Genomic DNA, 25,180 nt, shown 5'->3' on the forward strand with positions numbered 1-25,180 from the left:
GTGAGTGTGTGGGTATGTGGGTGAGTGGGTGAGTTTGTGGGTGATTGTGTGGGTGAGTGTGTGGGTGAGTGTGTGGGTGAGTGTGTGGGTGAGTGTGTGGGTCTATGGGTGAGTGTGTGGGTGAGTGGGTGAGGAGCTCACCGGTGAGCTCCTCCGGCAGGTAAGGCTGCGTTGGCTGGGCCATGTAGCCCGCATGCCCAGCCACCGCATGCCCAAACAGCTTTTGTTCGGCCGCATCGAGGGGGCTAAACGGGCACGGTACGGGCTAGAGAAGAGATGGAGTGGTTAGGGTTAGGGTTACCCACTCACTCACCCACCCACCCATCCACTCACCCATCCACTCATCCACCCACTCACCCATCCACTCACCCACCCCCCTCTCACCCTCCCACTCACCCTCGCCCCTGCCCACCACCCCCAGATACTACTGCCTGGCTTCGCTGGCGGCGCTGCTGCAGTATGTGGAGTTCATCCAGGGCGTGGTGCTCGCCCCGGCCTCCGTGCGCGTCTCCTTCTGCGGCAGTGAGCGCACCGCCATGATCGACGGCACCACGGCCGCCAACCTGGAGCTGCTGCGCAACTCCCACGACCCTCGGTAGACGATGCCTCCTCCTCCTCCTCCCTCGCTAGCGGGGATAGCCACTCCCCCTTCTGTGTGTTGGTGTGTGTGTGTTGGTGTGTGTGGTGTGTGTGTGTGGGTGTTGGTGTGGTGTGGGTGTGTGGGTGTGTGTGGTGTGTGTGGTTGTGTGTGGAGCCAGGAGATTGAATATCTACCCTCGGGGCTCCTCCAGAAACAACGAAAAACCACTACGGGTGGCCACGTGGAATGTTCGAACGCTCACTGCGGAGGAGAGCCTGCCACTCCTCTGTCGGGAGCTGGACCGGTACCGCCTGGATCTATGTGGCATTTAGGAGGTCCGGTGGACCGGCTCTGGCTCCTGCCACTATGAGGGGTGGACAGTCCTCTACTCGGGGCAGCAAACTGCCAAACAACAGGGAGTGGTTCTTCTTTTGAACAAAAGAATGAAGGGGGCGTGGGAGCGTGGCGGTGAGGTGTGGGAAGCTGTAAGCCCCAGGCTACTTTGGGCTCGCCTTCCCATCAACCCGAGGCGAGGAATGGTGGTCGTGGTTACTTATGCCCCCACCGAAGATGAACATCCGTGGAGGGATGCAGGCAAAGCCGATGAGTCAGATGCCTTCTATGACCTCCTGTCACAGGTGCTGGCTAAAGTGGCCCCTCGGGATAGAGTGGCCCCTCGGATAGGTCATGCAACCCGCATGCCCAGCCACCGCATGCCGAAACAGCTTTTGTTCGGCCGGATTGAGGGGGCTAAATGGGTGCGGCACGGGCTAGAGAAGAGATGGAGTGATGTGGTACAGGAGGACGTGGAGCTGAGTGGACTTGCCGATGACTGGTACCAGCGGTGTCAAGATCGGCCTCTGTGTAGGAGGCTCGTGAAGGACGCTACTGGGCAGTTGGAGGCAGTCGGCCTCCAACAACAACGGAGGGCGGAGGAGCGACGCTCACAACAACGAGCGGAGCGCCGGGTGGCTAAAGCACAGCAGGTTGCCACAGTAGGGGGCACAGGTGGTGCATCAGCCAGTCATCTCAGTCAGTCGACCTGTGGCACCTGGGTCTGCCCCGTGACCTCCTGCCAGCGGGTGTTCGACACTTCACGTGGCCTCAGGGTGCACATAGCCTGGCACAAGCGTCGTGGTGATGTCACCGCCACTTAGTGGCGAATGGCGGTTGTTGTTGTTGTTTTGTGGTTTGTGTTGGTGTGTGTGTGTTAGTGTGTGTGTTGGTGTGTGTTGGTGTGTGTGGGGGTGTGTGTGGGTGCGAGTGTGGTAGTGTGTGTGTGTGTTGGTGTGTGTGCGTGTATGTGTGGGTGCGAGTGTGGTATGAGTGTGTGTGGGTGTGTGTTGGTGTGTGTGTGTGTGTGACCCTCCTCCACCCGTGTGTGTGCATGTGTGTGTGTGTGTGCGTGCGAGCGTGCACCCAGGAGCTCCCACTCGCTATTCGGGGTGCTCAACTACACGAGGACGCGTGGAGGAGCGCGCCGGCTCAGAGCCAACATCCACGAGCCGCTGGTGGACGAAGAGACGCTCAGAGGCCGTCTCGACTGTGTGGATGAGCTGATGCAGGAAGACAACTTCTATAGAGTGCAGGCCGGTGGGTGGGTGGGTTGGTGGGTGGGTGGCTGAGTGGGTGGGTGGGTATGTGGGTGGGCGGGTGAGTGGGTGCGTGAGTGGGTGAGTGAGTGCGTGAGTGGGTGAGTGAGTGGGTGGGTGGTTGAGTGGGTGAGTGAGTGGTTGCGTGGGTGGGTGAGTGGGTATGTGGGTGGGTGAGTGGGTGGGTGGGTGATGGGGCAGTTGTGGAGCGAGTGGAGAGTTTCCCATACCTGGGCAGTGCGCTCATGACCGGCTCTGGTTTAACAGCAAAGATCGCACTCCGAATCAGTCGAGCGGCAATGTCTTTTCATCGGTTGCGTAACGCTGTGTGGAAGTTACCTGGTCTGTCGCTCCGCACGAAGCTTTGGGTCTTCCCTCCCTTCTCTACGCTTGTGAAACGTGGACCCCCCAAATGGAACATCTTCGCCGGTTAGAAATATTTAGGCTGGCCTGCCTACGATCAATCCTGGGTTTAACCAGGCTGGATTGTGTAAGGAGCTCACAAATCCTCGAAAAATCTGGACAAAGTCCCATCGGTGAGCTCCTCCGGCAGGCAAGACTGCGTTGGCTGGGCCATGTAGCCCGCATGCCCAATCACCACATGCCCAAACAGATTTTGTTCGGCCGGTATCGAGGGGGCTAAACGGATGCTGCTTGTGCTAGATAAGAGATGGAGTGATGTGGTACAGGAGGACGTGGAGCTGAGTGGACTTGCCGATGACTGGTACCAGCGGTGTCAAGATCGGCCTCTGTGGAGGAGGCTCGTGAAGGACGCTACTGGGCAGTTGGAGGCAGTCGCCCTCCAACAACAACGGAGGGCGGAGGAGCGACGCTCACAACAATGAGCGGAGCGCCGGGTGGCTAAAGCACAGCAGGTTGGCACAGTAGGGGGCACAGGTGGTGCATCAGCCAGTCATCTCAGTCAGTCGACCCGTGGCACCTGGGTCTGCCCCGTGACCTCCTGCCGGTGGGCGTTCGACACTTCACGTGGCCTCAAGGTGCACATGGCCTGGCACAAGCGTCGTGGTGACGTCACCGCCACTTAGTGGCGAATGGCGGTTGTTGTTGTTGTGTATGTCTGTGTGTGTGTGTCTGTGTGTATATGTGTGATGTCTGTGTGTATGTGTGTGCAGCTATCAGTCAGTTTCTGGATGTAGACCACCTGCTCTCAATGCTGATTCAAATCCCTAAGACAGAGACGGTGAGATGATCACTTTAATCATCATCAGCATCACCTCGCTCAGCACCACACAGTACCCCTTCATCACGTTAAACAGGGGTGGGGAACGTCCAGCCTCTGGCCCTGCCAAGGCAACCGCAGGCGGGACTCGAAATTCAATAAATCTAGGTAGAGCAATCCTGGAAGAGCAGTTGTGAGTAGCAACAACATCATCAATACCGGCTAACATCACCAAACGCCTCGCCAAAGAGAAGCAGTTCCAGGCCATCACATTAGGGGCGAGTTAATTAAACGTTTGACCAGATATAACGGGCTAATTTTTAAGTTGATCAATTTTGTATGGCCCGCGAATGATGTTGTAAATATCCAAATGGCCCTTGGTAGAAAAAAGGTTCCCCACCCGTGATGTAGAGAGAGAGGCTATTTAGTGATCTATTTATTTGTCTATATTTATCTCTACATGTATCTATCTATATTCGGTAAAGTCACGTAGAAGGGAAATAATATAAATATAAAAGAATAACATTTTCTTGCTGTGGTTTTCACACCTTGATGATGATTGCTCGTGTTGCAGTCGAAACTTCGTGATAATTTTATTGTTTTATATTTTTATTATTTTATAGTTTCCCTTTCTACGTGGTGACTTTACCGAAAGAACCAAGAATATTAATCCCTGCAGTCACGAAAGCTTTAAATCAAAATGTATCTATCTATGTATCTGTCTATCCATCTACCCTGTTCCAGTTGAGAACTGCTGAGTCTAAGATCAACTACGCCATCCACCTCAAGCATGTCCTGGAGTTGGTGTCTCCACTGCAGGTTACATCGCCTGCCCAAGATCACTGTCATCACTAATTATTGTTCATCGCTATGATCACTAGTTATCATTAATCACTGTCATCACTAATTATTGTTAATCACTATCATCACTAATTATTGTTAATCACTATCATCACTAATTATTGTTAATCACTATCATCGCTAATTATTGTTGATCACTGTCATCACTAATTATTATTGATCACTGTCATCACTAATTATTGTTGATCACCCATCATCACTAATTATCGCTAATCACTATCATCACTAATTATTGTTAATCACTATCATCACTAATTATTGTTAATCACTATCATCACTAATTATTATTAATCACTATCATCACTAATTATTGTTAATCACTATCATCACAAATTATTATTGATCACTGTCATCACTAATTATTGTTAATCACTATCATCACCAATTATTATTAATCACTATCATCACTAATTATTGTTAATCACTATCATCACTAATTATTGTTAATCACTATCATCACTAATTATTGTTAATCACTATCATTACTAATTATTGTTGATCACTATCATCACTAATTATTATTAATCACTATCATCCCTAATTATTATTGATCACTGTCATCACTAATTATTGTTAATCACTATCATCACTAATTATTATTAATCACTATCATCACTAATCGTTAATCACTGTCATCACAAATTATTATTAATCACTATCATCACTAATTATTATTAATCACTGTCATCACTAATTATTGTTAATCACTATCATCACTAATTATTGTTAATCACTGTCATCACTAATTATCGTTAATCACTATCATCACTAATTATCATTAATCACTATCATCACTAATGATTGTTAATCACTATCATCACTAATTATTATTGATCACTATCACCACTAATTATTGTTGATCACTATCATCACTAATTATCATTAATCACTATCATCACTAATTATTGTTAATCACTATCATCACTAATTATTATTGATCACTGTCATCACTAATTATTGTTGATCACCATCATCACTAATTATTATTAATCACTATCATCACTAATTATTGTTGATCACCATCATCACTAATTATTATTAATCACTATCATCACTAATTATTATTAATCACTATCATCACTAATTATTGTTAATCACTATCATCACTAATTATTATTAATCACTATCATCACTAATTATTGTTAATCACTATCATCACTAATTATTGTTAATCACTATCATCACTAATTATTGTTGATCACTGTCATCACTAATTATTGTTGATCACTATCATCACTAATTATTATTGATCACTGTCATCACTAATTATTGTTAATCACTATCATCACGAATTATTGTTAATCACTATCATCACTAATTATTGTTGATCACTATCATCACTAATTATTGTTGATCACTATCATCACTAATTATTATTATTAATCACTGTCATCACAAATTATTGTTAATCACTATCATCACTAATTATTGTTAATCACTATCATCACTAATTATTGTTAATCACTATCATCACTAATTATTGTTAATCACTATCATCACTAATTATTGTTAATCACTATCATCACTAATTATTATTAATCACTGTCATCACTAATTATCGTTAATCCCTATCATCACTATCATCACTATCATTATCATTAAGCTGCCACTGGGGGTGCCCCTGGCAACAGCAGACTCACACACAGAGACAGCTGCCACTGGGGGTGCCCCTAAGCCACAGCAGACTCACACACAGAGACAGCTGCCACTGGGGGTGCCCCTAGGCAGCAGCAGACTCACACACAGAGACAGCTGCCACTGGGGGTGCCCCTAGGCCACAGCAGACACACACAGAGACAGCTGCCACTGGGGGTGCCCCTAGGCAACAGCAGACTCACACACAGAGACAGCTGCCACTGGGGGTGCCTCCACAACACCCACAGGTAGGGTGAGTGGCAGGTGAGGTGAGTGGTGCGGTGAGGGGTTGGTGAGGGGTGGGTGAGTGTTGAGTGAAGGGTGAGGTGAGTTGAGTGGTCAGGTGGTGCGTGGTGAGTTGGGTGGTGAGGTGGTGCGTGGTGAGTTGGGTGGTGAGGTGAGTGGTGAGGTGGTGCGTGGTGAGTTGGGTGGTGAGGTGAGTGGTGAGGTGAGTAGTGAGGTGAGTGGTGAGGTGGGTGGTGAGGTGAGTGGTGAGGTGAGTGGTGAGGTGAGTGGTGAGGTGCGTGGTGAGGTGAGTGGTGAGGTGGGTGGTGAGGTGAGTGGTGAGGTGGTGAGTGGTGAGGTGAGGGGTTGGTGAGGGGTGGGTGAGTGTTGAGTGAAGGGTGAGGTGAGTTGAGTGGTGAGGAGAGTGGTGAGGTGGTGCGTGGTGAGGTGGGTGGTGGGGTGAGTGGTGAGGTGGTGAGTGGTGAGGTGGTGAGTGGTGAGGTGGTGAGTGGTGAGGTGAGGGGTTGGTGAGGGGTGGGTGAGTGTTGAGTGAAGGGTGAGGTGAGTTGAGTGGTGAGGTGGTGAGTGGTGAGTGACAGGTGCAGGTGTCACCCTCACCTATCTCTCCCCTGCTGTGTTCCCAGCGAGCGCTTAGCCCCTGCAAGACTCCACTGCTGACAGCCTACCAGAGCTCCCTGTTGGACTGCAGGTGACGAGGAGACCAGGCTGGTGGTGGTGGTGGGGGTGGTGGTGGTGGTGATGGTGGTGACTGTGGTGACGGTGGTGGGGGTGTGGGTGGTGGTGGGGGTGGTGGTGGTTTGTGATGGTGGTGGAGGAAGAGGTGGTGGTGGTGGTGTGGGTGGGGGTGGTGGAGGAGGTGGTGGTGATGGTGGGGGTGGTGACAGTGGTGGTGGTGGTGGGGGTGGAGGTGGGGGTGGTGGTGTGGGTGGTGGTGGGGGTGGTGGTGGTGGTGGGGGTGATGGTGGTGACGGTGGTAGTGGTGGTGCTGGTGGTGGGGGTGGTGGTGGGGGTGGTGGTGACGGTGGTGACGGTGGTGACGGTGGTGGTAGTGGGGGTGGTGGTGTGGGTGGTGGTGGGGGTGGTGGTGATGGTGGTGGTGACGGTAGTGAGGGTGATGGTGGTGATGGTGGGGGTTGTGACGGTGGCAAAAACAACCCCCTACCTCCTCTTTGGTGCTGGATGGCAACGCTGTGGTGGGCAGTGCCATGGGGGGAGGTGCCTATTTAGATTTTTGGCTTTTCCCTTCATGACGTTTGTAGCCACCACAGCGGCCAATTGGGGGCTCTGGATGGGTGCGAGGGGCTGGTAACCCATCCACGTTCAATTAATTATCACCAAACCATGAATGAAAAATGTAATTAATAAGCTTGTGCCAGAGGCCCCGGGGGGATAGGCATCTATGACGTCTCCTGGCCAAACACTATTTGGCGGAGTCAGGAGACTGAATCCTTCCCCTCGGGGCTCCTCCTTTAACAACGAAAAGCCACTACGGATGGCCTCGTAGAATGTTCGAATGCTCACTGCGGAGGAGAGGTTGCCACTTCTCTGTTGGGAGCTGGACCGGTACCGCCTGGATCTCTGTTGTAATCAGGAGGTCCGGTGGACCGGCTCTGGCTCCTGCCACTGTGAGGGGTGGACAGTCTTCTACTCAGGGGAGGAGACTGCCAAACAACAGGGAGTGGCTCTTCTTCTAAACAAAAGAATGAAGGGGGCGTGGGAGCGTGGTGGTAAGGTGTGGGAAGCTGTAGTCCCCAGGCTACTTTGGGCTCGCCTTCCCATCAACCGGAGGTGAGGAGTAGTGGTCGTGGTTACTTATGCCCCCACCGAAGATGAACATCCGTGGAGGGATGTAGGCAAGGCCGATGAGTCAGATGCCTCCTATAACCTCCTGTCACAGGTGCTAGCTAAAGTGGACCCTCGGGATAGAGTCATCTTGTTGGGTGACTTCAATGCCCGAGTTGGTCATGATGCTGGCACCTGGTCTGGAGTGATTGGAAGGCATGAGCCAGATCCGTTCAATAACAACGGCAGGAGGCAGCTAGATTTTTGTGCAGCCCATGGGCTTATAATTACCAACACGCTGTTCCGGCATCGGCGCATCCACACAACATCATGGATGCATGCCAGGTCTAAGCAAGGCCATCTACTGGATGTTATAGTGACGGAACAGCGGATGCGGGCCCATGTCCTTGACACCAGGACCTTCCATGGTACTGATCTGCCCACTGACCATTGACTAGTCATCTGTAAGATGCGCCTGCCATTCTTCCACTCCGGTAGTGGGTGTACACCCAGGACCCCATTCAAACTCATAGTGGCCTGGTCTCAGTGCGGCTGGGGTTGGCATCGTCCCCCACTCCTCCTGATGTCGAGGGACAATGGGCGAGATTTAGGACTGTGGCTCATGCAGCTGCAATGGCTGCTTTGGGTACACGGTCCAGACCTCCCCAGAGACCTTGGCTGACAGAGGAGGTGTTCAGGCTGGCTGAGAAAAAGCGACAGGCCCACTCTCATAGCCTACAGCATCCCACGTCGGAGAATGAGGAGGCTTACCGCAACCTTCGCTCGGAGGTTTGGAGAGCCGTGAGGCGCTGCAAGGATGGGTGGTGGTCGCGGGTTGCTGAGGAGATGGAGTCTGCCTCAATGGCCCGCGATCACAAATCGCTCTTTAACTCCATAAAAAATATAACCAGCAGCGCCACACCTATTACCATCATTAGGGGAAAGAACAGTGATCCGATCTCCGACCCCGAGGAACAGGTTTGCATATCTGCTGAGCATTTCTGTGAGGTCCTGGGGGAGGGAAAATCCCTCAACCTGGAAAACATCGTGGGCCAAAGTGGGGATGACACTACTGAGGCTGCGGTGCCTCAAATATTGGAAGAAGTCACCCCCTGTGAGTAGCTGGCTGAGGTGCCATCTGTTGAGGAAGTACTGAAGGCGATCCAGAGTCTGAGACCAGGAAAGGCACCGGGCAGAGACGATCTCCCAAGCAAAATGCTGAGGGAGGGTGGCGTTTGTTCACAAACTGCCCTACATGACATCATAACAACAGTCTGGACCACTGGATGGGTTCCGCAGGATTGGAAGAATGCCCTGGTGGTCCCCCTCTTTGTAGTAAGGGGACCGCACAGACTGTAACAACTACAGGGGTATCTCACTCCTCAGTGTGCCGGGAAAGGTCCTGGCAAGGATTATTCAACATCGCCTTTCAAGGCACGCTTAGGAGAGGCATGCGGAACCCCAATGCGGTTTCAGGAAAAGGCGTTCCTGCAACATGTCATATTTTCTGTCTACAGTATAGTATAGGTGTAGGGAATTCCAACAAGACCTACATCTCCGCTTTATTGACCTGGTCAAGGCCTATGACACCATCAGTAGGCCTGGGCTCTGGGTTGTTCTTCGTGCTTTCGAAGTCCCTGACCCTCTGCTCATGATCATTAAGGACCTTCATGATAGTGAGCGGGCCCAGGCAAAACTACGTGGCCGGGAGTCGGAGCCATTCCCTGTACACCTTGGGGTGCGACAGGGATGACCTCTGGCTCCCACATTATTAAACATCTATTTTGACCACGTAGTTCGTGAAGCCTTCAGTAGCTGTACCGGAGGAATTCCCATCTGGTACAGATAGAATGGGAGGCTGATCGATGCCCGGGTGCGGTCAAGGGATGGCTCCCGATTGTTCAACCATGTAATGTATGCCGATGATCTGGGAATTGCTGCTCACTCAGAGGAGGAGTTGGAGGCGCTGCTGCTGAACCTGGAGCTTGCCACTAAGAAGTGGAGCCTTACCCACTGAAACTAAGCACTTGCCTGGGTATTTTCTGCCATCGGACACTCCACCCCCACAACTTCCAATTGGTGATGGGATAGTTGTGGGGAGAGTGGAGAGTTACCCATACCTGGGCAGTGTGCTCATGACCGGCTCCGGTTTAACAGCACTCGGAATCGGTCAAGCGGCATTATATTTTCATCGGTTGCGTAACGCTGTGTGGAAGCTACCTGGTCTGTCGCTCCGCACTAAGCTTCAGGTCTTCTCGGCCACAGTCATTCCCTCCCTTCTCTATGCTTGTGAAACGTGGACCCCCCTAATGGAACATCTTTGCTGGTTAGAAACATTTAGGCTGGCCTGTCTACGATCCATCCTGGGTTTAACCAGGCTGGATTGTGTGAGGAGCTCACAAATCCTTGAAAGATCTGGACAAAGTCCCATCAGTGAGCTCCTCCGGCAGGCAACACTGCGTTGGCTGGGTCATGCAGCCCGCATGCCCAGCGATCACATGCCGAAACAGCTTTTGTTCAGCCGGATCAAGGGGGCTAGAGAAGAGATGGAGTGGTGTGGTACAGGAGGCACGGGCTAGAGAAGAGATGGAGTGACGTGGTACAGGAGTACGTAGAGCTGAGTGGACTTGCCGATGACTGGTACCAGCGGTGTCAGGATCGGCCTCTGTGGAGGAGGCTCGTGAAGGACGCTACTGGGCAGTTGGAGGCAGTCGCCCTCCAACAACAACGGAGGGCGGAGGAGCGATGCTCACAACAACGAGCGGAGCGCCGGGTGGCTAAAGCACAGCGGGTTGGCACAGTAGGAGGCACAGGTGGTGCATCAGCCACTCATCTCACTCAGTCCCCCCCTGGCACCTGGGTCTGCCCCGTGACCTTCGTGCCAGCGTGCGTTCAACACTTCACGTGGCCTCGAAGTGCACATGGCCTGGCACAAGCGTCGTGGTGACGTCACCGCCACTTAGTGGTGAACGGCGGTTGCCGTCGTCGTTGTTGTTGTCGGCGACGGTGGCGGCGTCGATGGCGGCGGCGACACCACAACCCCCACCGCGTCTCCTCCCCCGCTGTCCCCGTGCCAGGTTCCCTGCGATCCTGGGCAAGCTGCGCACGGTGCTGACCGACGATTTGCCCTTCCGCAAGGGCAACCTCCTCTCGGCCAGGACACGGCGCTGCCACGTCGTGCGCCCCGGCCTCAACGGCTTCCTGGACCTCGCTCGGCGCATCCTCTCCGAGGCCGTCGGAGACATCGAAGGCACGGCACGGCTGACCCACCCGTAGCCCTCCCCGGCCGTCTTTGTATCTCTCTTTTCCTCTCTCTCTCTCTACCGCCTGCTGCTGTACGTTTGGAGTTTGCGTGTCTCTCTCATCATCGTCATCATCACGGTGGCTGCGAGATGTCAACTACCTCGCCTGGTACGCAGGAGGTCGTGGGTTCCACCATCATCTCCCCCCCCCTCTCCTCCTTTCTCCCCCACTCTTCCCCCTCTCTCCCCTGCCCAATCTCTCTCTCTCAGAGACCAACAAACAGCTCTCCGTGATTCACAACCTGCCCACTCTCTCTCTCCCAGAGATCATCAAACAGCTCTCTGTGATTCACAACCTGCCCATTCTCTCTCTCCCAGAGATCAACAAACAGCTCTCCGTGATTCACAACCTGCCCATTCTCTCTCTCCCAGAGATCATCAAACAGCTCTCCGAGATTCACAACCTGCCCATTCTCTCTCTCAGAGATCATCAAACAGCTCTCCGAGATTCACAACCTGCCCATTCTCTCTCTCAGAGATCATCAAACAGCTCTCCGAGATTCACAACCTGCCCATTCTCTCTCTCCCAGATATCATCAAACAGCTCTCCGAGATTCACAACCTGCCCATTCTCTCTCTCCCAGAGATCATCAAACAGCTCTCCGTGATTCACAACCTGCCCATTCTGTCTCTCAGAGATCATCAAACAGCTCTCCGTGATTCACAACCTGCCCATTCTCTCTCCCAGAGATCATCAAACAGCTCTCCGTGATTCACAACCTGCCCACTCTCTCTCTCCCAGAGATCATCAAACAGCTCTCTGTGATTCACAACCTGCCCATTCTCTCTCTCCCAGAGATCAACAAACAGCTCTCCGTGATTCACAACCTGCCCATTCTCTCTCTCCCAGAGATCATCAAACAGCTCTCCGAGATTCACAACCTGCCCATTCTCTCTCTCAGAGATCATCAAACAGCTCTCCGAGATTCACAACCTGCCCATTCTCTCTCTCAGAGATCATCAAACAGCTCTCCGAGATTCACAACCTGCCCATTCTCTCTCTCCCAGATATCATCAAACAGCTCTCCGAGATTCACAACCTGCCCATTCTCTCTCTCCCAGAGATCATCAAACAGCTCTCCGTGATTCACAACCTGCCCATTCTGTCTCTCAGAGATCATCAAACAGCTCTCCGTGATTCACAACCTGCCCATTCTCTCTCCCAGAGATCATCAAACAGCTCTCCGTGATTCACATCCTGCCCATTCTCTCTCTCAGAGATCATCAAACAGCTCTCCGTGATTCACAACCTGCCCATTCTCTCTCTCCCAGAGATCATCAAACAGCTCTCCGTGATTCACAACCTGCCCATTCTCTCTCTCCCAGAGATCATTAAACAGCTCTCCGAGATTCACAACCTGCCCATTCTCTCTCTCCCAGAGATCATCAAACAGCTCTCCGAGATTCACAACCTGCCCATGTCCATGAGCTACAGCGCCGTGCGTGGCTTTTACATCCAGACGTCCGCTCACTCCCTGCAGCCCGAACAGCGTCTGCCAGAGGTCTTCATCAAGGTCAACGCACAGAGACTCACAGATTCACCACACAGAGACTCACAGACTCACCACACAGACTCATAGACTCATCGCACAGAGACCCATAGACTCATCGCACAGAAACCATAGACTCATCGCACAGAGCCCACAGACTCACCGCACAGAGACTCATAGACTCATCACATAGAGACCCATAGACTCATCACACAAAGACCCATAGACTCATCACACAGAGACCCATAGACTCATCACACAGAGACCCATAGACTCATTGCACAGAGACCCATAGACTCATCGCACAGAGACCCACAGACTCACCACACAGAGACTCATAGACTCACACAGAGACCCATAGACTCATCACACAGAGACCCATAGACTCATCACACAGAGACCCAGAGACTCATCACACAGAGACCCATAGACTCACCACGCAGAGACCCATAAACTCATCACATAGAGACCCACAGACTCACCACGCAGAGACCCATAGACTCATCACACAGAGACTCAGACTCACCACTCATAGACTCACCACTCACAGACTCACCACTCATAGACCCAGAGTCTATGTGTGAGTCTATGTGTATAGGTGTGAGTCTGTGTCTAGGTGTGAGTCTATGTGTATAGGTGTGAGTCTGTGTCTATGTGTGAGTCTATGTGTCTAAGTGTGAGTCTGTATCTATGTGTGAGTCTGTGTCTATGTGTGAGTCTATGTGTGAGTCTATGTGTCTAGGTGTGAGACTATGTGTGAGTCTGTGTCTACGTGTGAGTCTATGTGTCTAGGTGTGAGGCTATGTGTGAGTCTATGTGTCTACGTGTGGGTCTGTGTCTATGTGTGAGTCTATGTGTCTATGTGTGAGTCTATGTGTCTATGTGTGTGTCTATGTGTGAGTCTATGTGTCTACGTGTGAGTCTATGTGTGAGTCTATGAGTCTATGTTTGAGTCTATGTGTCTACGTGTGAGTCTATATGTGAGTCTATGTGTGAGTCTATGTGTCTATGTGTGAGTCTATGTGTCTATGTGTGGGTCTATGTGTTTATGTGTGAGTCTATGTGTATCTGTGTGTGAGTCTATCTGTGAGTCTATGTGTCTATGTGTGAGTCTATGTGTCTATGTGTGTGTCTACGTGTGAGTCTATGTGTGAGTCTATGTGTCTATGTGTGAGTCTATGAGTCTATGTGTGAGTCTATGTGTCTATGTGTGAGTCTATGTGTGTGTCTACGTGTGAGTCTATGTGTGAGTCTATGTGTCTATGTGTGAGTCTATGAGTCTATGTGTGAGTCTATGTGTCTATGTGTGAGTCTATGTGTTTATGTGTGAGTCTATGTGTGAGTCTATGTGTCTACGTGTGAGTCTCACCCCTCACCCCACCACTCACCACACCCCTCACTCACCCCTCACCACCCCTCACTCACCACTCACCACCCCTCACTCACCACTCACCACCCTCACTCACCACTCACCACACCCCTCACTCACCACTCACCACCCCTCACTCACCACTCACCACCCCTCACTCACCACTCACTCATCACTCACCACTCACCACCCCTCACTCACCACTCACCACCACTCACTCATCACTCACCACCCCCCACTCACCAATCACCACCACTCACCCCACCACTCACCACTCACCACCCTCACTCACCACTCACCACCCTCACTCACCACTCACCACTCACCACCCCTCACTCACCACTCACCACCCCTCACTCACCACTCACCACCCCTCACTCACCACTCACCACCCTCACTCACCACTCACCACTCACCACCCCTCACTCACCACTCACCACCCCTCACTCACCACTCACCACCCCTCACTCACCACTCACCACCCCTCACTCACCACTCACCACCCCTCACTCACCACTCACCACCCCTCACCACCCCTCACTCACCACTCACCACACCCCTCACTCACCACTCACCACCCCTCACTCATCACTCAACACCCCTCACTCACCAGGTGAGCAAACGTGGGAACCTTCTCAGCTACACCACCATGGACCTCATGAGGCTGAACTGCCGCAGCCAAGAGGCCGTGGAGGAGATCTACCTCATGTCCAACGTGTGAGGGAACACCCCTGCCCCAGGCAGAGTGTGGTGGACTAATCTCCATCTGTTCCTTGACTCACTGCCGCTTCTACCTGTGGGGGTTGCAGAGGAACCCCCTGGCTATGCCCTGCACTACTATACACTACACTATACACTACACTATACACTACACTACACACTACACTATACACTACACTATACACTACTATACACTACACTATACTACTATACACTACACTATACACTACATTATACACTACTATACACTACACTATACACTACACTATACATTACTATACACTACACTATACACTACTATACACTACACTATACACTACACTATACACTACACTATACTCTACACTACTACACACTACAATATACACTGCAATATACACTACACTACTATACACTACACTATACACTACACTTCTATACACTACACTATACACTACACCATACACTACACTATACACTACACTACTATACACTACACTATACACTACAATATACACTACACTATACACTACACTATACACTACACTATACACTACTATACACTACACTATGCACTACACTATACACTACACTATACACTACATTATACACTACTATACACTACACTATACACTACACTATACACTACACTATACACTACTGTACACTACTACACTACACTATACACTACACTATACATTACACTATGCACTACACTATACACTACACTATACACTACTATACACTACACTATACATTACACTATGCACTACACTATACACTACTATACACTACTGTACACTACTACACTACACTATACACTACACTATACACTACACTATACACTACTATACACTACACTATACACTACACTATACACTACACTCTACACTACACTATACCCTACATTATACTCTACTGTACACTACACTATGCACTACACTATACACTACACTATACACTACTGTACACTACACTATACACTACACTATGCACTACACTATACACGATACACTACAGTATACACTACACTATACACTACACTATACTACTATACACTACACTATACAGTACTGTACACTACTACACTACACTATACATTACACTATACACTACACTATACACTACTGTACACTACTACACTACACTATGCACTACACTATACACTACACTATACTCTACTGTACACTACACTATGCACACTATACACTACTGTACACTACTCTTTACACAACACCCTTTGGGGGGGGGGGGGGGAGGGTGACCCCCGCTCTGTCTCCGTGCCCAGGGTGTTGTCTAAGCTGTTTGCGGAGATCCGGGAGGACATTGTGTGTCTCTACAAGCTTGCTGACGCAGTGTCCATGGTGGACATGCTGCTGGCATTTGCTCACCGCACCACGCTCACCAAGTCCGGTACGCGGTGGGTGGGTGGGTGAGTGAGTGGGTGAGTGAGTGGGTGAGTGGATGGGTGGGTGAGTGAGTCGGTGGGTGAGTGAGTGGGTGAGTGGGTGAGTAGGTGGGTGGGTGAGTGAGTGAGTGAGTGGGTGGGTGGGTGAGTGAGTGAGTGGGTGGGTGGGTGAGTGAGTGAGTGGGTGGGTGGGTGGGTGAGTGAGTGGGTAAGTGGGTGAGTGAGGGAGTGAGTGAGTGGGTGGGTGGGTGGGTGAGTGAGTGAGTGAGTGGGTGAGTGGGTGAGTGAGGGAGTGAGTGAGTGGGTGGGTGGGTGAGTGAGTGGGTGGGTGAGTGAGTGAGGGAGTGAGTGAGTGGGTGAGTGGATGAGTGAGTGAGTGAGTGGCCTTCACCCCCCGTGACCTCCCCCCGTGACCTCCGCCCCCGTGACCTCCGCCCCCGTGACCTTCACCCCTGTGACCTCCCCATGTGACCTCCGCCACCATGACCTCCGCCCCCGTGACCTCCGCCCTGTGACCTCTACCCCGCGACCTCCCCCCTTGACTCCTCCCCCCCATGACCTCCCCCCCGTGACCTCCCCCCCTTGACCTCCACCCCCATGACCTTCACCCCCGTGACCTCCCGTGACCTCCCCCCCACTGTCTGTGGTGAGCTGCAGTCCGTCCGGAATTCTCTGACACGCTGGCCCTCAAAGGGGCTCGCCACCCCATCCTGGAGCGGGTGCTGGGCTGGCCGCTGGTGCCTAACGACGTCTTCCTGTCGGACGCCTCCAACTTCCTCATTGTCACGGGGCCCAACAACAGCGGCAAGTCCACGCTGCTGAGACAGGTGGCACTCTGCCAGGTGATGGCACAGATCGGTGAGTGGGTGGGGGGGTGAGTTGGTGAGTGAGTGAGTGGGTGGGTGAGTGAGTGAGTGAGTTGGTGAGTGGGTGGGTGAGTTGGTGAGTGAGTTGGTTGGTGAGTGAGTGGGTGAGTTGGTGAGTGAGTGGGTGGGTGAGTGAGTGAGTGAGTTGGTGAGTGAGTAGGTGAGTAAGTAAGTGAGTGAGTGTTTGAGTGAGTGAGTAGGTGAGTAAGTGAGTGAGTGAGTGTTTGAGTGATTGAGTGAGTAGGTGAGTAAGTAAGTGAGTGAGTGTTTGAGTGAGTGAGTGAGTAGGTGAGTAAGTAAGTGAGTGTTTGAGTGAGTGAGTAGGTGAGTAAGTGAGTGAGTGAGTGTTTGAGTGAGTGAGTAGGTGAGTAAGTAAGTGAGTGAGTGTTTGGGTGCTACCACTGCTTCAGGTTGCTTCGTGCCAGCCGACTTTGCCTGCGTGAGGATCGCTGATCAGATCTTCACTCGCATCGGTGTGGACGACGACATCCAGCCACTCTCCTCCACCTTCACCATCGAGATGAGAGAGGTGGGTGGGGAGTGAGAGGGTGGGTGGGTGAGTGGGTGGGTGGGTGGGTGAGTGGGTGGGTGAGTGGTTGGTTGGGTGTGTGAGTGGGTGGGTGTGTGAGTGGGTGGGTGAGTGGTTGGTTGGGTGTGTGAGAGAGTGAGTGGGTGGTTGAGTGAGAGGGTGGGTGAGTGGGTGGGTGGGTGTGTGAGTGGGTGGGTGAGTGAGTGGGTGGGTGAGTGGTTGGGTGGGTGAGTGGGTGGGTGTGTGAGTGGGTGGGTGAGTGGTTGGTTGGGTGTGTGAGAGAGTGAGTGGGTGGTTGAGTGAGAGGGTGGGTGAGTGGGTGGGTGGGTGTGTGAGTGGGTGGGTGAGTGAGTGAGTGGGTGGGTGAGTGGTTGGGTGGGTGAGTGGGTGGGTGAGTGGTTGGGTAGGTGGGTGAGTGGGTTGGTGAGTGGGTGGGTGAGTGGGTGGGTTAGTGGGTGTGTGAGTGGGTGGGTGAGTGGGTGGGTGAGTGAGAGGGTGGGTGAGTGGGTGGGTGGGCTGGTGTGTGAGTGGGTGGGTGAGTGGGTGGGTGGGTGTGTGATTGAGTGGGTGAGTGGGTGTGTGAGTGAGTGGGTGGGTGAGTGGGTGGGTGAGTGGTTGGGTGGGTGAGTGGGTGGGTGAGTGGTTGGGTAGGTGGGTGAGTGTGTTGGTGAGTGGGTGTGTGAGTGGGTGGGTGAGTGGGTGGGTGGGTGAGTGGTTGGGTGGGTGAGTGAGTGGGTGAGTGGGTGGTTGAGTGAGAGGGTGGGTGAGTGGGTGGGTGGGTGAGTGAGTGGGTGGGTGAGTGAGTGAGTGGGTGAGTGGTTTGGGTGGGTGAGTGGGTGGGTGAGTGGGTGGGTGGGTGAGTGAGTGGGTGGGTGAGTGGTTGGGTGGGTGAGTGGGTGGGTGAGTGGGTGGGTGAGTGAGTGGGTGGGTGAGTGGTTGGGTGGGTGAGTGGGTGGGTGAGTGGTTGGGTAGGTGGGTGAGTGGGTTGGTGAGTGGGTGTGTGAGTGGGTGGGTGAGTGAGTGAGTTGGTGAGTGGGTGGGTGTGTGAGTGGGTGGGTGAGTGGGTGGGTGAGTGAGTGGGTTGGTGAGTGAGTGAGTTGGTGAGTGAGTGAGTTGGTGAGTGGGTGGGTGTGTGTGTGGGTGAGTGGGTGGGTGACCCCCGGTGACCCCCATGACCCCAGGTGAACTACATAGTTCGCACAGCCACCGACCGCTCTCTGGTGATCATCGACGAGCTCGGGAGGGGCACCGGGGTCCACGAGGCCCTGGGGATCTGTCACTCGGTCTGTGAGTGTCTCCTGCAGCGCAAGGTGGTGACCACTCACACTCACCACTCACACTCACCACTCACACTCACCACCCTCACCACCCTCACCACCCCTGTGTGTCTCCCCCCCCCCCCCCCCAGACGTTCACCATCTTCGCCACCCACCACCTGGAGCTGAGCCACCTCTCTACCCTCTACCCCAACGTCTCCAACAGCCACTTCCTGGTGGAGTCGCGCAATCAGCAGCAGCAGCAGCAGCAGCTGCCCTGGGCCGGCCGTCGTGACGGTAAAGCCGCTGGTGCCGACGACTCGCGGACGGTGCCACGTGTGACGTGCACGTACAAGCTGGTGCAGGGGCACACGCCGGACACGCACTACGGTACTACGCGTGTGTGTGTGTACGTGTGTGTATGTGTACGTGTGTGTGTTCTTCGTGCTTTTGGAGTACCTGACCCTCTGCTCACGATCATTAAGGACCTTCATGATGGTGAGCGGGCCCGGGTAAAACTACGTGGCTGGGAGTCAGAGCCATTCCCTGTACACCTTGGGGTGCGACAGGGATGTCCTCTGGCTCCCACATTATTTAACATCTATTTTGACCACGTAGTTCATGAAGCCTTCAATAGCTGTACCGGGGGAATCTCCATATGGTACAGATATAATGGGAGGCTAATCGATGCCCGGGTGCGGTCAAGGGATGGCTCCCTATTGCTCAACCACGTTATGTATGCTGATGATTTGGTAATAGCTGCTCAGTCAGAGGAGGAGTTGGAGACGCTGCTGCTGAGACTGGAGCGTGCCACTAAGAGGTGGGGCCTTACCATCAGCCCCACCAAAACTAAGCACCTGCCTGGGTATTTTGTACCATCGGACACTACACCCCCACAACTCCCAATCGGTGATGGGGCAGTTGTGGAGAGAGTGGAGAGTTTCCCATACCTGGGCAGTGTGCTTATGACTGGCTCCAGTTTAACAGCAGAGGTCTCACTCCGAATCAGTCGAGCGGCAATATATTTTCATCGGTTGCGTAACGCTGTGTGGAAGCTACCTGGTCTGTCGCTCCGCACTAAGCTTCAGGTCTTCTCGGCCACGGTCATTCCCTCCCTTCTCTACGCTTGCGAAACGTGGACCCCCCTAGTGGAACATCTTCGCCGGTTAGAAACATTTAGGCTGGCCTGCCTACGATCCATCCTGGGTTTAACCAGACTGGATTGTGTGAGGAGCTCACAAATCCTTGAAAGATCTGGGCAGGGTCCCATCGGTGAGCTCCTCCGGCAGGCAAGGCTGCGATGGCTGGGTCATGTAGCCCGCATGCCGAAACAGCTTTTGTTTGGCCGGATTGAGGGGGCTAAGCAGGCGCGGCACGGGCTAGAGAAGAGATGGAGTGATGTGGTACAGGAGGACGTGGAGCTGAGTGGACTTGCCGATGACTGGTACCAGCGGTGTCAAGATCGGCCTCTGTGGAGGAGGCTCATGAAGGATGCTACTGGGCAGTTGGAGGCAGTCGCCCTCCAACAACAACGGAGGGCGGAGGAGCGATGCTCAGAACAACGAGCGGAGCGCCGGGTGGCTAAAGCACAGCAGGTTGGCACAGTAGGGGGCACAGGTGGTGCATCAGCCAGTCATCTCAGTCAGTTGACCCGTGGCACCTGGGTCTGCCCAGTGACCTCCTGCCAGCGGGCGTTCGACACTTCACGTGGCCTCACGGTGCACATAGCCTGGCACAAGCGTCGTGGTGACGTCACCGCCACTTAGTGGCGAATGGCGGTTGTTGTTGTTGTTGTTGTGTACGTGTGTGTGTGTGTACGTGTGTGTGTGTGTGTACATGTGTGTGTGTGTGGTCCGGCAAAACAACCCCCTACCTCCTCGCGGTGCCGGACAGGCAACTCTGTTGTGGACAGTGCTTTGGGGGGAGATCCAATTTTGATTGGCTCCTCCCCTCATGGCAAATGTGTCTACCACAGGGGCTAAACGGGGGCTCTGGACAGGTGCGAGGGGCTGGTAACCCTTCCACCTTCAATTAATTACCACGAAACCACGAGTTAAACCGAAATATGTAACTAATAAGCTTGTGCCGGAGGCCCCGGGGGGACAGGCATCTATGACGTCTCCTGACCAAACCCCATTTGGCAGAGCCAGGAGACTGAATATCTACCCTCGGGGCTCCTCCAGAAACAACGAAAAACCACTACGGGTGGCCACGTGGAATGTTCGAACGCTCACTGCGGAGGAGAGGCTGCCACTCCTCTGTCGGGAGCTGGACCGGTACCGCCTGGATCTCTGTGGTATTCAGGAGGTCCGGTGGACCGGCTCTGGCTCCTACCACCATGAGGGGTGGACAGTCCTCTTCTCACGGCAGGAGACTGGCAAACAACAGGGAGTGGCTCTTCTTCTAAACAAAAGAATGAAGGGGGCGTGGGAGCGTGGTGGTGAGGTGTGGGAAGCTGTAAGCCCCAGGCTACTTTGGGCTCGCCTTCCCAACAACCGGATGTGAGGAGTGGTGGTCGTGGTTACTTATTCCCCCACCGAAGACGAACATCCGTGGAGGGATCCAGGCAAGGCCGATGAGTCGGATGCCTTCTATGACCTCCTGTCACAGGTGCGAGCTAAAGTGGCCCCTCGGGATAGTCATCTTGTTGGGTGAATGCCCGAGTTGGTCATGATGCACCTGGTCTGGAGTGATTGGAAGGAATGGGCCAGACCAGCTCAATAACAACGGCAGGAGGCTGCTACATTTTTGTGCAGCCCATGGGCTTGTAAATACCAACACGTTGTTCCGGCATCGGTGCATCCACACAACATCATGGATGCATGCCGGGTCCAAGCAAGAACATCTGCTGGACTACATAGTGACGGACCAGCGGATGCGAGCCCATGTCCCTGACACCAGGACCTACCGTGGAGCTGATCTGCCCTCTGACCATCGACTTGTAATCTGTAAGATGCACCTGCAATTCTTCCACTCCGGTGGTGGGTGTACATCCAGGACCCCATTCAAACCCTTAGTGGCATGCTCTGCCGGCTGGGATTGGCATCGTCCCCCACTCCTCCTGATGTCGAGGGTAAATGGGCGAGGTTTAGGACTGTGACTCATGCAGCTGAAATGGCTGCTTTGGGTACGCGGTCCAGACCTCCCCAGAGACCCTGGCTGACAGAGGAGGTGTTCAGGATGGCGACAGGCCCACTATCATCGGCTACAGAATCCCACGGCGGAGAATGAGGAGGCTTACCGCAGCCCTCGCTCGGAGGTTCGGAGAGCCGCGAGGCGCCGCAAGGATGGGTGGCGGTCGCGGGTTGCCGAGGAGATGGAGTCTGCATCAGTGGCCCGCGATCACAAATCGCTCTTTAACTCCCATCAAGAAAGTAACCTGCGGCGCCACAACCAATTACCATCATTGGGGGAAAGAACGGTGACCCGATCTCCGACCCCCAGGGAACAGGTTTTCAGATTTGCCGAGCATTTCCGCGAGGTCCCGGTAGTGGGAGGGGGGAAACCCCTCGGCCCGGAAAAACTCATCGCGGCACAAAGTGGGGACGGCCCTGCCGAGGCCGCCGGCGCCTCAAATATCGTGAAGAAGAAGCCGTCGCCTTCCGCGACGCGGTCGGCGTCTCACGGCCACCTCCCCCTCCCACCCCCCCTCCCCCTCCCCCTCCGCGTGCCCCGCGTCCAGGTCTGGAGATGGCCACGCTGTCATCGCTGCCGCCCTCCCTGCTGCGCGACGCCACGGGGCTGCTGGCTCGGATCGGCGGCAAGAGCTGGGTAACAACGCTGACCCCCGCCGACACCCCCGCCGCGACCCCCCCGCGACCCGCCCGTGACCCCCCCCCCCGTGACCCCTCCGCGACCCCCCCCAGATGGAGCGTCAGGCCGACTCCGCGCCCGTGCTGCGCCGAGCGGCCGTCCACCGCCTCGCGACGCGGCTGGGCCAGGCGGCGCGACACTCGCGGCTGGACGGAGCCAGCCTGGCCACGTACCTGGGGTCGCTGAGACAGCGGTACCTCGACGAGCTGGAGCACATCGCTGACGCCACCGCTAACACCCACTGAACAACACCACCACCAACACCACCACCGCTAACACCCACTGAACGACACCACCACCAACACCACTAACACCCACTGAACGACGCCGCCACCACCACTACCACCGCTAACATCCACTGAACGACACCAACACCACCACCGCTAACACCCACTGAGCGACACCGCCACCAACACCACCACCACTAACACCCACTGAACGACACCACCACCAACACCACCGCTAACACCCACTGAACGACACCACCACCACCACTACCACCGCTAACACACACTGAACGACACCACCACCAACACCACCACCGCTAACACCGCTAACACCCACTGAACGACACCACCACCACCACCGCTAACACCCACTGAACGACACCACCACCACCACCGCTAACACCCACTGAAGGACACGACCACCAACACCACCACCACCGCTAACACCCACTGAACGACACCACCACCACCACCACCGCTAACACCCACTGAACGACACCACCACCACCACCGCTAACACCCACTGAAGGACACGACCACCAACACCACCACCACCGCTAACACCCACTGAACGACACCACCACCAACACCACCACCACCGCTAACACACACTGAACGACACCACCACCAACACCACCACCACCGCTAACCCCCACTGAACGACACCACCACCAACACCACCACCGCTAACACCCACTGAACAACACCACCACCAACACCACCACCACCGCTAACACCCACTGAACGACACCACCACCACCACCGCTAACACCCACTGAACGACACCACCAACACCACCACCACCGCTAACACCCATTGAACGACACCACCACCAACACCACCACCAACACCACCGCTAACACCCACTGAACGACACCACCACCGCTAACACCCACTGAACGACACCACCAACACCACCACCACCGCTAACACCCACTGAACGACACCACCACCAACACCACCATAAACACCACCACCACCGCTAACACCCACTGAACGACACCACCACCACCACCGCTAACACCCACTGAACGACACCACCACCAACACCGCTAACACCCACTGAACGACACCACCACCAACACCACCACCGCTAACACCCACTGAACGACACCACCACCAACACCACCACCGCTAACACCCACTGAACGACACCACCACCAACACCACCACCGCTAACACCCACTGAACGACACCACCACCAACACCACCACCGCTAACACCCACTGAACGACACCACCACCAACACCACCACCGCTAACACCCACTGAACGACACCACCAACACCACCACGATCCAACACCACCAATGCTAGCACCACCACCACCAATTCCAGCACCACCACCACCACGGTGGAGGGGTAAGCATGTGGGTACCATTGTGTGGTGTGGGGTAGGCTGACGGAGGTCCTGATTAGCCAGACGATGATGTTATTTCGTGCTGTGTTGTTGGATATATAAACATAAAGTTTACTGTCAAACTGGCTCAGTGATTGAGTAATTTCGTGAGCAAGCGACTGAGTAAGCAGCTGAGCTCCTGAGTGAGTCACTGGCTGAGTGAGTGAGTCACTGGCTGAGTGAGTGAGTGACTGGCTGAGTGAGTGACTGGCTGAGTGAGTGAGTGAGTGGTTGAGTGAGTGAGTGAGTGATTGGCTGAGTGAGTGAGTGGCTGAGTGAGTGACTGGCAGAGTGACTGGCTAAGTGACTGGCTGAGTGAGTGAGTGACTGGCTGAGTGAGTCACTGGCTGAGTGAGTGAGTGACTGGCTGAGTGGGTGACTGGCTGAGTGAGTGAGTGACTGGCTGAGTGAATGACTGGCTGAGTGAGTCACTGGCTGAGTGGGTGACTGGCTGAGTGAGTGACTGGCTGAGTGAGTGACTGGCTGAGTGAGTGAGTGCCGAGTGAGTGATTGAGTCCGTAATAGAGGTTTTGTTGGTTTAGATGGCGTAAATATATAAATGTTGTGTCGTTAAAATCAGCCAGCCTAGATGCATGAGGTCACTGAGACAGACCCAGCAGGTGCCGGGGTTGTACTGCTGTGCCAGGCTAGGTGCATGAGGTCACAGATACAGACCCAGCAGGTGCCATGGGTTGTACTGCTGTGCCAGGCTAGGTGTATGAGGTCACTGAGACAGACCCAGCAGGTGCCGTGGGTTGTAGTGCTGTGCCAGGCTAGGTGCATGAGGAGGTCACAGAGACAGACCCAGCAGGTGTCATGGGTTGTACTGCTGTGCCAGGCGAGGTGCATGAGGTCACAGAGACAGACCCAGCAGGTGCCATGGGTTGTACTGCTGTGCCAGGCTAGGTGCATGAGGTCACAGAGACAGACCCAGCAGGTGCCATGTGT

General features: G+C 53.7%; 1 protein-coding gene across 1 annotated transcript in view; it reads left to right on the plus strand.

Moving 5' to 3' along the window:
- The window catches only part of LOC142921851 (mutS protein homolog 4-like), a 33,614-nt gene extending 9,295 nt beyond the window's left edge, over positions 1–24,319 (plus strand). The window contains exons 7-21 of the mRNA XM_076063185.1: positions 422–595; positions 2,004–2,173; positions 3,306–3,373; positions 4,097–4,171; positions 6,718–6,782; positions 10,954–11,131; positions 12,564–12,692; positions 14,651–14,754; positions 16,025–16,149; positions 16,802–17,002; positions 17,421–17,539; positions 18,721–18,849; positions 18,948–19,185; positions 22,478–22,566; positions 22,662–24,319. Coding sequence (XP_075919300.1) covers positions 422–595; positions 2,004–2,173; positions 3,306–3,373; positions 4,097–4,171; positions 6,718–6,782; positions 10,954–11,131; positions 12,564–12,692; positions 14,651–14,754; positions 16,025–16,149; positions 16,802–17,002; positions 17,421–17,539; positions 18,721–18,849; positions 18,948–19,185; positions 22,478–22,566; positions 22,662–22,853 — 2,056 coding nt within the window. The 3' untranslated portion in view covers positions 22,854–24,319. The remainder of the gene's footprint in view (positions 1–421; positions 596–2,003; positions 2,174–3,305; positions 3,374–4,096; positions 4,172–6,717; positions 6,783–10,953; positions 11,132–12,563; positions 12,693–14,650; positions 14,755–16,024; positions 16,150–16,801; positions 17,003–17,420; positions 17,540–18,720; positions 18,850–18,947; positions 19,186–22,477; positions 22,567–22,661) is intronic.
- The last annotated feature ends 861 nt before the right edge of the window (positions 24,320–25,180 follow it).

This window comes from Petromyzon marinus, unplaced genomic scaffold (genome assembly GCF_048934315.1).
Source record: "Petromyzon marinus isolate PM22_M1 ecotype Great Lakes invasive population unplaced genomic scaffold, UKy_Petmar_22M1.pri1.0 PM_G_Scaffold_9, whole genome shotgun sequence".
Taxonomy (NCBI): Eukaryota; Metazoa; Chordata; class Hyperoartia; order Petromyzontiformes; family Petromyzontidae; genus Petromyzon; species Petromyzon marinus.